The sequence below is a fragment of the Acanthopagrus latus genome, chromosome 23 (genome assembly GCF_904848185.1).
Source record: "Acanthopagrus latus isolate v.2019 chromosome 23, fAcaLat1.1, whole genome shotgun sequence".
NCBI lineage: Eukaryota > Metazoa > Chordata > Actinopteri > Spariformes > Sparidae > Acanthopagrus > Acanthopagrus latus.
This window is the reverse complement of record NC_051061.1, coordinates 5,043,031-5,056,082: the sequence shown is the minus strand read 5'-3', so window position 1 is coordinate 5,056,082 and position 13,052 is coordinate 5,043,031. Positions and strand designations below refer to the sequence as shown.

Below are 13,052 nucleotides of genomic sequence, written 5' to 3'. Positions count from 1 at the left end.
TCAACATACCAACAGACATATTTCACAATACAGTGTGCCTATGCACTTAAAATGACAATGGGCAAATTCACCACTAGGACTCCACTTTGTGACTTCTTTTATTGGAGGCATTCAGTTGGATATTCAAGAAAGAGCTGCCATATAAGCAAAAATTGTTTTACTTGATGGTCACTACATGTCTACTTGATTTTATTTGTATTGAGTAACTCTTGCAGTGGGAAAAAAAAACAAAACACAAAACTTCCTATACAAACTAGTTCAAACATTTAAAAAGGGGCTAAAAATCACTTTTACATGTTCCTTAGAACTACGTTCCTATACGTCTCTGTGAAGCTCTGCTTGAGATGGAAATCAATGAAAATTGCGCAGAGACAATAATTGCCCTACAAGAGACCACAACAGTAAAAATGGCATTTTATAAAAAGTTTTAATTTCATTAAAGAAAAACAAAGCAAAAATAGTAAAAGACAAATTAAAATCAACCATACCGCCCCTTCCCCAAATCTGACAATAAAAATAAATGTTTGGTGAACACGGAACAGAGCAGAGCTTTCAAGACAACAGTGAAGTACATCTACTTCCAAATACAAGACACAAGATCCATGAAGAGGAGACTTCTGCTTGGCTGGAGGACTCATCTGGACTGCTCGACTAGAGAGGGACAGAAGAGGAGAGACATGAGTCGAGCATGTGAAAGACCAGAGCAATGAGCAACAGCTGAGCATACCAACTTTTCACCAACAGGTTAAACATGTAAGGGCAGTTTCCATTTGATGAGAGCTCCAACAGTTACATGGCAGCACCAACTGCTGTCTGCAGTTGCCAAGATGTCTAAAGGTTTGTAACACCAGTCGATTATCCGCGGGGCAATGTTCAATAGGCAAAATCTTACCAGATTAAGAACAACCCAGCAAATCACAGAAACATCAACACATTATAGTGATAGGTTGTTTAAATCAAAGTGCTTTCAACCCATTAATCTACAAATTACAATCATTCCAACGAGTCACCACTGCAGGCAATTCTGCAGGAAATGGAAACACTTACTGTAAGAGGAGATGTCAATCTCATCTGGCAGTTCTGCCACGTTGACCTCAAAACGGTCCTGCACATCGTTCAGAGTCTTGGCGTCGGTCTCATCAGACACAAAGGTTATAGCCAGGCCTTTGGTCCCAAACCTACCAGCACGGGCAACCTGACGGGCACAGTGAAGGCCAGAGTGAGTTACATTCCATAAACAAACCCCAAACTCCGATACCGGTTATTATAATGTTTAAGAGTCAAATCTAAGCAACCCAAACCAAACATGTCCAGTACCCCAAGGCCTACATCACATTTCTATGTTATAAACTTAACTGTGGGGGAAAAAAAGTTTCACTACAAGTAACTATGGGAAACTCTGGTAATACGTTACACAATAAGCACCTCACAGAACCATATGGCCATTATGGCAGGCCTCTTTTCATATTCCCAGAATGTTGCAGAGAAATTTAACACTAGAAATATAAAGGGGGAATGCGCATTTCTCTCTCCCACCAGTTCTCACCCTGTGTAAATAGGTGTCAGAATCTTCTGGCATGTCGTAGTTGAAGACGATATTGACCCGCTCGATATCCATCCCTCGGCCAAAGAGATTAGTGGCAACCAGGATCCGCCTTTGGAAGTCCTTGAATTGCTGATAGCGAGACAGCCTGTGGAGTAGGGAGGAGGGAGAATTATCAACACAGCTGCTGTAGGCATTACTGGACTGTATCCCCCTTTGAAGGCAATGATGTGTTGAGTTAACTGATGAGGCCTCATGCTCCATAAACATACTTAGCATTCAGAGCTCAATAGAGCATATGTTTATGAGAGCTGGTATGTAAGAGGAAGGTGTGTGTGTGTGTGTGTGTGTGTGCACGCGTCTCACCTCTCTTCCTGAGCCATTCCCCTGTGGATGGAAATTGCAGGGAAATTTTGTTCCACCAGAAGCTGAGACAGAGCGATGCAGCGCTGGACTGACTTAACAAAGATCACCACCTAGAGGCAAAGGAAAGGCAGTGAAACACAGCTGCTAAGGCCTGCAGCCTAAACACATATGGATTTCTGATGGTATTCAGATCCTCAACTGGAGGTAACAAATTGGGTGGAGCTTCTCAGTGACTGTCCAGCATTAAAGGAACAGTTTAGCATTTTGGGTGATACGATTACCAACTTTGTGCGTGATACCAGTTCAAATTCAGTTTTTTTTTATGTCCAGACAGTAGCCAGAATAATATTAGGAGGTCTGGATGGTAAAAACACACAAACTGCAATTTTAGCCAATTACATCCAAGCCACATTTACAGATGAGATTCAGTTGATAAGAAAATACTCTGACTATGGTCAGAAGTAAATTAACAGATGCTGTTTTGCTTGACACAGTACCCAAGCTTTATTATATTTCTCTCTCTTTTTTTTTAACTTAACTTTTATTGAAAATTTACTTTCAACAATTACGGTGTCAGGTTTTCCTCACTCCATAAAGCAATTATTCACATATCAGTGTCCTTATTGTCCAATGGTGATGGTGGTGTCCTCTTGCTGTGATCTATAATCTGTCCATTTTTTCCCATTTTTCCTGAAATTGTGTCTCAATATTTCTTCTGCAGTGCTCACCTGTGCTTTATACAATAACCTTGTAATTGCTTTTTTACTCACTGATAGCAGAACTTTAACAAGATACTCATCCTCCTTTTGTATTATAACTTGTGTCAAATTTCCCAAACAAAGTATCTCACATGACTTGGTATCTCGTATCCTATTATTTTACTTGACATATTTTATTCCAATATCCTATTATCTTTTGGCAAGACTAAAAAATATGCATATGGGCTACATCCATGTGTCTACATAGTCTCCGGCATGGATGCTGGTTATATACAGTTCCCTTCATAATGTGCATCAACTTCTTCACATGGCAAAAAAGTGAATGAGGTAATTTTCAATGTCTCAAAATCCTTTAGATCTATTTATTTTACACTTAACTCAAACAATTCCTGTAGTTCTTTTAGCATGCTATCCAAAAATAATTTAACAAACACATTTTCTTTACCTGGTTGAACTCCAAGACATCAAGCAGGTCAAAGAGCTTGCGGTTCTTCTCGCTGTCCTTCAGTTTGGAGTAGTACTGTTGCAGGCCGTGGAGTGTAAGTTTGGTCTCGTCATCCACAAATACTTCCATGGGCTGTAGAGGAAACAACAGAGGGCCAGTTTTTGAGTTTCTAGTTATAATAACAGCATGTGAAAGTAAAATGTGCAGCACTTTCAACGCATAAACAATTTCCTTGCTGATAAAACAGTCTTCAAGGGAATTCTGTAGTAACACCATTCTTCAACCACTTACATCCTGCATGAATTTGCGGCAGACTGGCCGGATGTCTTTGCTCAGTGTTGCGCTGAACATCATGACCTGCTTCTCATGGGGTGTGATCCTGAAGATTTCCTGCACGTCGCGCCTCATGTCTGTTACACAAAAAGACAGAGAAACGAATAATGGCTCTGATTAAACATTATGTCTGGACATGTGAGTGACCTCATCAGATATATTCAGGAACCAGTGAGACCAAATGTCAGCCAATAATTCCATGAAAGAACATACCTAGCTGCTCCAACATTTTGTCACACTCATCCAGGACAAAATGCTTGACGTTTTTCAGACTGAGGGTCTTGTTACGGGTGAGAGCGGTGATGCGGCCTGGTGTTCCGACAACTATGTGAGGGCAGTTCTTCTTCAAGACTTCCTCGTCCTTCTTGATGGCCAAGCCACCAAAGAACACTGCTGCCTTGACCGTGGGCATGTACTTGGAGAAACGCTCGTACTCTTTGCTGATCTGGAAGGCCAGCTCTCGTGTGTGGCACATGACTAATACAGACACCTGAGGAGCAGACACACAGAGACTCAGACACTTTGCATTTTCACAATTTAAAGCCTCCTAACACATTTTTAAGCAGCAAGAACATCTTTTACAACATCCTTTCCCCAGTGGAACAAGACATCTAGTATCTACCTAATACATGTTTCACAACTAGTATAGTAAGAATGTAAGAGCTATGAATGTAGGAGAAATTATTAGAATCAAAGTGCAAATACACAATTCAGATTACAGACATGTAGACTAGAGAGAGTTCTTGTAATGCTCCTAAAAATTATGTATTAACGTGTCACTATTTTTAGCAGCTATACTGATGTGATTATTGTCTGCGTACACATGTTTGTCATCCACAGCACAGAGAAAGGGTTAATACGCAGAACTTTACACTGGTTGACCATTTAAATATGGTTGATGCCAGTCATAAGCCCAACTTTTGATTAGTGCCTTCAATTACTAACTTCTAGCTGAGGCTGGAAGGAGACCATTAAATCTAAATTAACCAATCCCCAAACTCAAGATTTGAGGACGTAAAAAATATGCTTCTGTTGAGGACCAGCTTCAACAATGCTCTCTTTACTTCAACACATAAAACTCAGGTGTTCAACATGTGCACTGACCTGTCCATCAACAGGTTCAATCTGCTGCAGGGTGGCCAGCACAAACACAGCCGTCTTGCCCATACCAGACTTGGCTTGACAGAGGATGTCCATACCCAGGATAGCTTGTGGGATGCACTCATGCTGGACTGCAGAATAAAAACACACCAAAAGGCTTTAGACTTGTACATTCATATGATGGTTGGTATCGGAATTATTTCAAGCTATTGAACAAAACACCCTGACATGTAGCATCCTAGTATGTTGAAAACAGGTCGAAGTTTTGCAAAACCACTGAAATGCAGCAGGCCAGCGTAGCATTTTTGATAGCAACTTCAGCGGTCTTGGCTAAAGATTACAGTGATAGTGGATGGAAAGCTTTGATTACAAAGATTTCACCTTTGTTTGTCTGTGCACCTGAAACGTACATGTCCTTTTCGGATGATTTCACAGTTAATGCACAAATGCAACTAGTAAAAAAAAAAAAACAACTTTCCAAGAGTAATCACATCTAGATCTTTAGACTGATGCAGCAATATGTAGTGTCCAATCTAGTTAGAAATTTAAGCACAGTCGGGAGTGTGGTGTTAAAAACAACATAACCTCAGATGGACAAGCGGATGTTTGCAGGCAGACAATGGGGTTACTCAAATGCACCTTACCTTCAGATGGATGCTCAAAACCACAGTCGATGATGGCACGAAGCAACTCTGGTTTAAGCAGAAAATCTCTGAAGCCAGAGCTGTGGATGGAAACGTAGGAGCCCTTCACCTCCTTCTTGCCTGCGGGGGCCGCACTCTCTGGGGCTCCTTGAGGCTCCTCATCCTCTTCATAATCGAGCAGCTCATTGTCAACATCGTTCTCAGCCATTGTGTCTGTCTAAAAGGGGGAAAACACCAGAACAATTTTTAAAACCTTAACCCCTTGGTGGGTTTACAGGGGGGCTTGTTAATTACACCCACCTGTTGGTGCCACTCTTTGTGCCAGGTTCCCCCAAGCCTTTAAAGTACATTTATTTAACATGTTTAACATCTACATATTTTCACAACAAGGCGAAACTGTTTTTGTGATAACTGAATCAATCTGTCCAAGACGGACAGTTAACATTGGCCACAACCCCATTATACAATGGGAGGCCGGTTAGAGAGAAATGCTAGCTAGCTTTGCTACATTAGCGAGTACGGATATATCAAACAAGGTCTAAACTGTAGTTCTTGTGGTGCTTCTCAGTCGAAATTGTACTCTAAAAACGCACCCAATAGCATTAACACACCTGGTTAAACGTACCCTTAGGTTTAGCCGAAAGCGTTGGATTAACCAACCGGTTAGCCATCTTCTGAGCCGTTTGCAATACTGGAAAGCTATTGTGTTGCATAACCATTGCTAACGTGGCAAGCTAACTTGCTAAATGGCACCGACTATTGTGCTAACCGCCAAACTAAACTATACACATTACATGGAAGGATGAAACGTAGGTGATTACAAAGAACGCTTAATGTAAAATATAAAATTGCTACGCATGTATTTGATATTCACATTCATTGGGAAAATGGGTGGGTTGGCTGAGCTATCTACTTCAACGCGCTAGCTAGCTAGCTACCTCAGGATCACCGCAAAGCAAACAATGAAGGAAGCTATTTAATTTCAGAGTAACTGTGTCGATCTGTGACTTATAGAAACCTAATCGTATTAGCAACCTCTTGGATGAAGTATTGAAAACTCTCTAGATGCTGAAATGAAAGCAATATTATGTACTTACCGTTTCGGTGTTAGCTATGCGTCCAACTGCAGATCAACACCGCATGGGGAGGCCTCAATGGGTATACGACTAACCGGATGTTCCGCCTCCGCCGAAGCGCGTTGACGTGATTGGTGGATTCGGGTACGAGCAGCCAGCGATTGGACGAAAAGTGTGCCGCAGTCCACCGCAGCTTAAAAAAGCGGGATACGGCAGTGACGGACTCGGTGTATGGAAGCCCACATAGAAATATCACGTCAAATAAATGCGCACGTTTAAATAAAAACGTTATTGTAGTTTTTTTGTATGTAGCTTTGTATTTCAACATGTATCTTGTCTTTGTATTGTTATACTAATGTGAAACATTATTATATAAATTATTATCAAGTCTGAGGCCTGTACTGAGACTGAATGGGCAAACACAAATTTCCAGGACCTGGCCTGGAAAAAAATATTGGATCTGTAGAAACCACAGTTTCAGATGTTATGAGGGAAACTTTCATTCATTCATTCATTCATTCATTCATTCATTCATTCATTCATTCATTCATTTCCATCTTCTCCCTTAATAATATGTCAAAGAGATATATAAAAATCCAGTTAATTCATATATACATGTTACATACATGCAAATGTAAGTAAAAAATGAAAAAGTACAAATAATTCAACCACATTCCTTTGTATGATTGTTGACATCAATGAATTCAGGATCATCTTCTTCACTGTTCAGTGGTAACAATGAGGAACTGCGGCACAACATTAAACACTAATCATTGCAAACAGCAGCAAGAACACCAGTATATAATATTTGTATTAATGAAGTGCTGGTTTAATTTTTCTGGTGCAGAGACCAGTGTAACCTGCTAGAAAAGGTCATACTAGCGTCAAGTTAGACTGGGTACACATTACATGGAAAGATGAAACGTAAATGATTATAAAGAATGCTTAATGTAAAATACAAAATTTCTACGCATGTATTGGATATTCACATTCTTTGGGAAAATGGGTGGGTTGGCTGAGCTATCTACTTCAACTCTATCTACTTCTCACTGGGTGAGAGTGACCAAACAGGAATGACCAGACAAACATTTGAGACAGAAATGGATAAGAAATAATGAGGTTTATTGCTCTCAAGTGGTCACAGTTAGAAACTAGAAACTGCATGTTCCTTAGTGGGAATGACACAGACATTAATACTGACTAGAAATATTCTTTTGAGGTATCAACATGGGTTTTTGCAGTTTCAGTATATATAATTAAAAAATATACATATAAACAGTCCTGCAACAAATACTACATCTGAGAAAAAAAATGTTCCCTCGTGAACTTAGTGAACACTCATTTATTTCAATGTCGTACAAAATCTGTGCGGTAAATGTGTACTATGTTGGCTAAAACGTAAATGCAATTTTAATAGTTGTTTAAGCTTCACTTTAAAAGGGGTAACAGGATCTACATTTTATAAGTAGTAGATAAAGCATTGCGAAATAAGAATCACATTTACAGAGTATAACAAACAGTTTACAAAAAGGAGGGAATACTATTAGTGTTTAGATAATGCTAGCAGTAAGATGGTCAGTCTTATATCTGGGATTCCAGAGCAGAAGAGAAGCTCCACTGTGTGGGAGAGAAGTAAGGGAAACTGTCGGACTCGGGCCTGGAATGACCCTCTGAGTACGTACCAGAGGTGGGGCAAGATCGGCTCAGGAAGTCCCTGATGTGGGGAGGCAAAGAAAGAAACAGCCAGTCCTCCACCAGGAGGCCACCTCCATACAGCCCTGAGCAGCACCCCAATTCAGCAGGCAGTTCCTCCAGGCTGTTGCTGCGCAAGTCCAACCTGCACAACTGACTTAAAGCTGCAATGCCTCTCGGTAGTGAACTGAGAGAGTTGTGGGCCACATTAAGGATGCGCAGCTCCAGACAGCTGTTACATAGCGCAGGGGGAAGGAGCTCTATCCTGTTTCCACTGAGGTCCAGCTCTGTTAGCAGCTGCAGTGACTTCACCTCTGCAGGCAGCACCTCCAGCAGGTTACCAGCCAGCAGGAGCCTACGAAGGCGGCGTAGAGTGAAGAGTGCTGGGGGAAGGCTCTGCAGCTGGTTGTTGGATAGATCTAGGAGCTCTAGGCCTCGCAGCACACCAACACTTGCCGGCAGTGCCAGAACACGGTTGAAGGCAAGTCTGAGGCAAGAGAGGCGTCGCAGATGAGCCAGGCTGAGCAGCTCTTCCAGGGTTCTCAAATTGTTGTGCTGCAGGTCGAGCGTGCGCAGGTTGGTGAGGGCCAGCAGGGCAGAGGGCAGACGCTCTAGCTGGCAGTCCTGCAGCAGCAGCTCTGTCAGGTCCACCATCCGCTTCAAGCCTGTCAGGACGAGTAGCCTGGTCCCCTCGTTGTAGATCTCCAGCCTCACCAGGCTGCCAGCCACCTCACACAGCTCCCCAGGGATCCGCTGCAACATGCCTCGAATCACCAGCACCCGGAGGTGACGCAAGTGGCGGAGGCTCCCCAATGCCCAGCTGCGGCCCACTCCACCGTCACTACTCAGGCGGCCAGAGAGGTGCAGCTCATGCAGGCTGCGGAGGGAGAAGACCCAGCTGGGGATCTCTGATGCCTGAGTAAAGGTGAGGTGGAGGACCTCCAGACGCTCCTGGAGGACCCCGAGAGCACCGGGATCCACAGCTGCTGTGCAGTGATAGAGGTGGAGCTCCCTGTCGAAGGAATTCACAATAAGAGACTTAATCAAATGTGTAAAAAAAACAAGAAGCAGGTGTACATCTCAGTTTTTTAGCGGTAGGTGTCACATGTTTTTTTTATTTGATTGGCATTGGTCAAAATGTGTAACTCATGAGACGTGATACCTGAGTGAGGTCATGTTGGCAACCTGCGCAGTAAACCTGGCCTCTGTGATGAGTTCCAGTTTGAGGACCTGAAGCTGGCTGAGGGTGAAGAGGGCCGGAGGGAGGCGGGGCAGGGCCACCAGCTGGAGTCTGGAGCAGCCCTCTGCATCCACACTCATTATGGCCCGCAGCTTCTCCTCCCCCCAGCGCCGCTCCAGGTTTTCCTCCAGCAGCCTGCTCTCACTGACAGGGGACAAGAAAACAGACAGACGCTGGGCCAGCAGAGGGTCGTACTGGTCCAACATGTGTAAGAGAAAGGCCAAGTCGTTTCTCAGGTCAGGAACGTCTGCCAGGGAGCACAACTCCTTCAGAGAGTGGAAGGAATACTGGCGCAGAGAGCTACAGCAAGCGGGGCACAGACGGAAAAACAGAATGAGAAATGTGTTACGCAGAACATGCTGTAAGCCAAAGCCAAATCCAAAGTTAATCTAATCGGATCATCATGCCTCTAGCACGGTCCAACTCAATGGCATTTTTCTGACTCTTGGAACAATCACAGCCTGTGTGGTCTACGGAAGTCTCAACAGACTAATCATTTGCTCTGGTAATTGTGTTTTTCACTATTCACTATGTAGCAAACAATTGTAACTTAATGTACCGTGCACAAATGCACTAACCTGTGTAAAATCCAGCTGAGGGTGTAAACATTCAGCAGGCCGTACAGGCCCAGTAGCGTCAGGTAAGCCACCAGGAGCTTGCGTATAAGGGAGGAGAGCACATGGATACACTCGAAGGTAGTGTAGCCCACCAAGGCCCACTCCTTAGGGTGACAGGTGTGGGTGAAGGAGAAGGAGCTGAGAATGGGGATGGTGTAACTCATGATCAGAGTCACCATCAGCAGTTTGAATATTGTTTGAGCCAAGTAGACCTGGATAGATGGGGAAAAAAGGGTATAATGGGCAAAAAGACATAGTTTGATCAAGCTCAGTCAGACAAGAGCTTGTGATATGAAACAACCTGCTGTGCTCTGTTTACGCACATTTACTTGTTTGAACAAGGAAAGAATAAAAATTAAAGTTTTAATCAATTAAGACAACAAGGAATGTAATTGATACATGCGCATCGTCTTCACAGGAGGGTCTCTCACCTTGTAGATGACATCTGAGCTTTCACAGTGGGACCGAAATTTCCTGACCCTTTCGAACAGCGCCCTGGCCTGTTCTCCGTCACTTTTATCCAGACGGATGACCTGCCTGGGACTATCAACCATTACAGGCTTGGAATGCAGAAAGTGATCCTGGGAGCCGTGGGATATCGACGACACAGTGGAGTTGCAGGAGAGTGTGGAGGGACACGGGGATGGAGGGGCAGTGGTGGACCCACTATCTGACCACTTCAAAAGTGGGATGTCTGCGCCCGAGTCTACGCTTGATTGTCTCGTACGGGTCTCTGGGGGTGAATATGACCTCACAGAGGGTTGAGGTTGGGGCGGTCGTCTCTCCTCCATCACCTCCTTGTCTTGGATGCTCTCCTGCCGGGCAGCGTGTGACAGAGCCTGAGATGTCCAGGGTGACTCGCAACACTTAGCCAAGATGGCCAGGAAGTGCTCTATGCGGGCGGAGGTGTGGGGGAAGTGGAGCCAGAAGGAGCCACTGGCTACGAGCACTAGAGTCTGCAGCAAGGCCATATAGGGGAAGAAGCGGGAGCACAAGGGCAAAGCCTCATGGTAGCACACCTAGACAGACGGATTGTCACATAGACACAGATGCTGCTAACTTTAGCTGTCTGCCATTCAGTGTTGAAAGCATGCAGTGGATTTTTAGAGCCTTTGTTTTGCTGAAAGCAGTTGCCTTTTGTGGCCTACAAAACATAATGAGTACCGCAAGAGTGAACCAAAACAGTTAAGTTGAAGGCAAGCAAACCCAAATGAAAAGTTGCTCTAATGCTCCATAAAGCTGAGGGGAAGTGCAGAGTCAGGTGATACTATTCTACAAACAGTCATGTGATCTACTGTTAATATAAAAAAAGATCATAGCTGCTTTAAGAGACTTAACACTCAGTGTTTTAGTTGGTTTCACCCTTTCTTTTGTATCGTTTCAGTGGCAAAGACAACTCAGGCTGGTATAGATTACCTGGCTGATGTAAACATACTGCTGGTAGACCAGATGTGTGCGTCGGCCCCGGGCTGTAGGATGTAGGTTCTGGATGTTGGGTGGCACGTGGGTTGGGGGCTTTGAAGACGGCGACAGTGCCGCGTCCTCACCAGATGACGGATTCCGCTCACTACTATTTGCAGCGACAAGTGGATTCAAGGGAATGCACACCACTCTGTCCCTGGACAGCTGCTCAGTACAAGCCAGGACAGATGTCATCAGCATGAGGACCACCAGGTAGTCCATGAACACCTCCCACCAGGGCTTCAGCAGCTTAAAGCGGCTCTGATGCTGGTTCAGAGGTGCCAGCTCCGACAGGGAAAACATGGCGACCTCTGGGCCTTACAAGGATGAGTGTAAAAATAATTTTGAATTATTGGGCGATGCACATTGTCTGATGTAGCGATTTGCAAAGTTGAGTTTAATGTGTTAAAATGTCTTTTATCTGTGACTCGACTGAAAAATCAACACACCAACATAAATATGAGCATCTATAGTATTAGGGCCACCAGTTTCTGCCATCATAAATATTACAATGACCAGATCTTAATATTAAGTAGCAGATCAGTCACACCCTGATCAGATCATAAAATAAGAAGTATCCAGCAGAGATCCTGTCTTAAAGTCCCCTAAAACATATCACTTTCAAATCAATTTCTTAGTACGAACGTTTTGGTCCTACATCAAATTAAATCAATTGTATTTATACAGCTCCATATCTCAATCACATTGCCTTGATGGGCTTTATTTTACTTGTAATTTGAGTGAGGAAATGATGGAGAAAAAAAGACCCTTTTAATTGGGTAAAGAAAAGATGGAAGAAACCTCAGGAAGAGCTACAGAGGAGGGATCCCTATCCCAGGTTGGACAGACATGCAATAGAGCGTGTGTACAAAAAAGAACAACAAATAACAGTTTACAAGTAACACTGACAGAATGTCTGATACAAATGATATCTGTAAAGTGTGTGGAAGTGTGTAGAGATGACAGACTGAGTCACACAACCTCCTGTCCGGATACATGAAAACTACCTGAGAGTTTTCCGCATGTGTGACTCGGTGACATTTGAATCAAAATGTGATGGGGCTGGGGTTTGCTTTTGTCGTCAGTCAAATGTAATCACATCAAACAGCATGAGGGAAAAGATTAGCCAAGTTTTTGAGTGTTAAACTCTTAATAAATAATACTTAAGGATGAAAATGTCCAAACTTTAAGCGCTGACTTTTCAATGTAACATACATAATATTTTTTTTCTATTTAAGACCTTCAACTAGACATGTAACAGGGAGAGCTTTGTGTTTTGATAGAAAGGAGGCCATTAAATTAAACACATCATATCAAAATCTTTTGATCAGTAGTTGCACATTCAAAGTAAGCTAAATAAAATAGCATTTCCACATCTCTCAAGTCTACTTCTTGGCAATCAGAACAGAACAACTGATCGTATTTTTACGGCCCAGGATTAACTTTCACCTACCAGAGTAAACAGCTTGTTCTCCTGCCTTTCTCTCCCTCCTCTGATCCAGCTCACAGCCGCCTCATAGAAACTTCATACCGGCGCTGTCTGGTTCTGCCCTGAAAAACTCCTGAAACTTACCACAAACTCCTCCTCAGCTGGGCGACACACAGCTTTTCAGCGGTTGCCATGGCAGCGTAGGATGTGTGGCTAAAGAATCTAATTCAGCACCAGAAGCCCGTTCAACACCCAGTGGGGGCTTGCCTGCACCCGTTAACCCGTTCAGGGCCGACTCAGAGGAACGCCAGACAAAAATCACATTTATATATACATGTATATCAAACATCAGTTGTTTGAGTTTATTGACGAATATTGGCCTATAA

General features: G+C 43.4%; 2 protein-coding genes across 3 annotated transcripts; both read right to left on the bottom strand.

Annotated features, from left to right (window-relative positions):
- Window positions 1–80: 80 nt before the first annotated feature.
- ddx39ab (DEAD (Asp-Glu-Ala-Asp) box polypeptide 39Ab) lies at window positions 81–6,406 on the bottom strand. Of its 2 annotated transcripts, none has more exons than XM_037089930.1 (10): window positions 6,249–6,406; window positions 5,152–5,368; window positions 4,511–4,638; window positions 3,620–3,896; window positions 3,365–3,483; window positions 3,074–3,205; window positions 1,910–2,019; window positions 1,547–1,691; window positions 1,048–1,195; window positions 81–651 (listed from the first exon to the last, which is right to left on the bottom strand). In XM_037089930.1, exons 2-10 carry the CDS (start codon window positions 5,357–5,359, stop codon window positions 635–637), a joined length of 1,284 nt encoding a protein of 427 aa, XP_036945825.1. In that variant the 5' UTR covers window positions 5,360–5,368; window positions 6,249–6,406; the 3' UTR covers window positions 81–634. The 2 variants fall into 2 exon arrangements, with proteins under 2 accessions (XP_036945825.1, XP_036945826.1); XM_037089931.1 differs by lacking the exon at window positions 6,249–6,406 and adding an exon at window positions 5,452–5,476.
- A 926-nt stretch (window positions 6,407–7,332) lies between these two features.
- On the bottom strand, window positions 7,333–12,844 carry si:ch211-106h11.1 (volume-regulated anion channel subunit LRRC8D). Its single transcript, XM_037087603.1, has 6 exons — window positions 12,691–12,844; window positions 11,193–11,554; window positions 10,208–10,795; window positions 9,738–9,988; window positions 9,082–9,459; window positions 7,333–8,931 (listed from the first exon to the last, which is right to left on the bottom strand). Exons 2-6 carry the CDS (start codon window positions 11,538–11,540, stop codon window positions 7,809–7,811), a joined length of 2,688 nt encoding a protein of 895 aa, XP_036943498.1. The 5' UTR covers window positions 11,541–11,554; window positions 12,691–12,844; the 3' UTR covers window positions 7,333–7,808.
- Window positions 12,845–13,052: the final 208 nt, after the last annotated feature.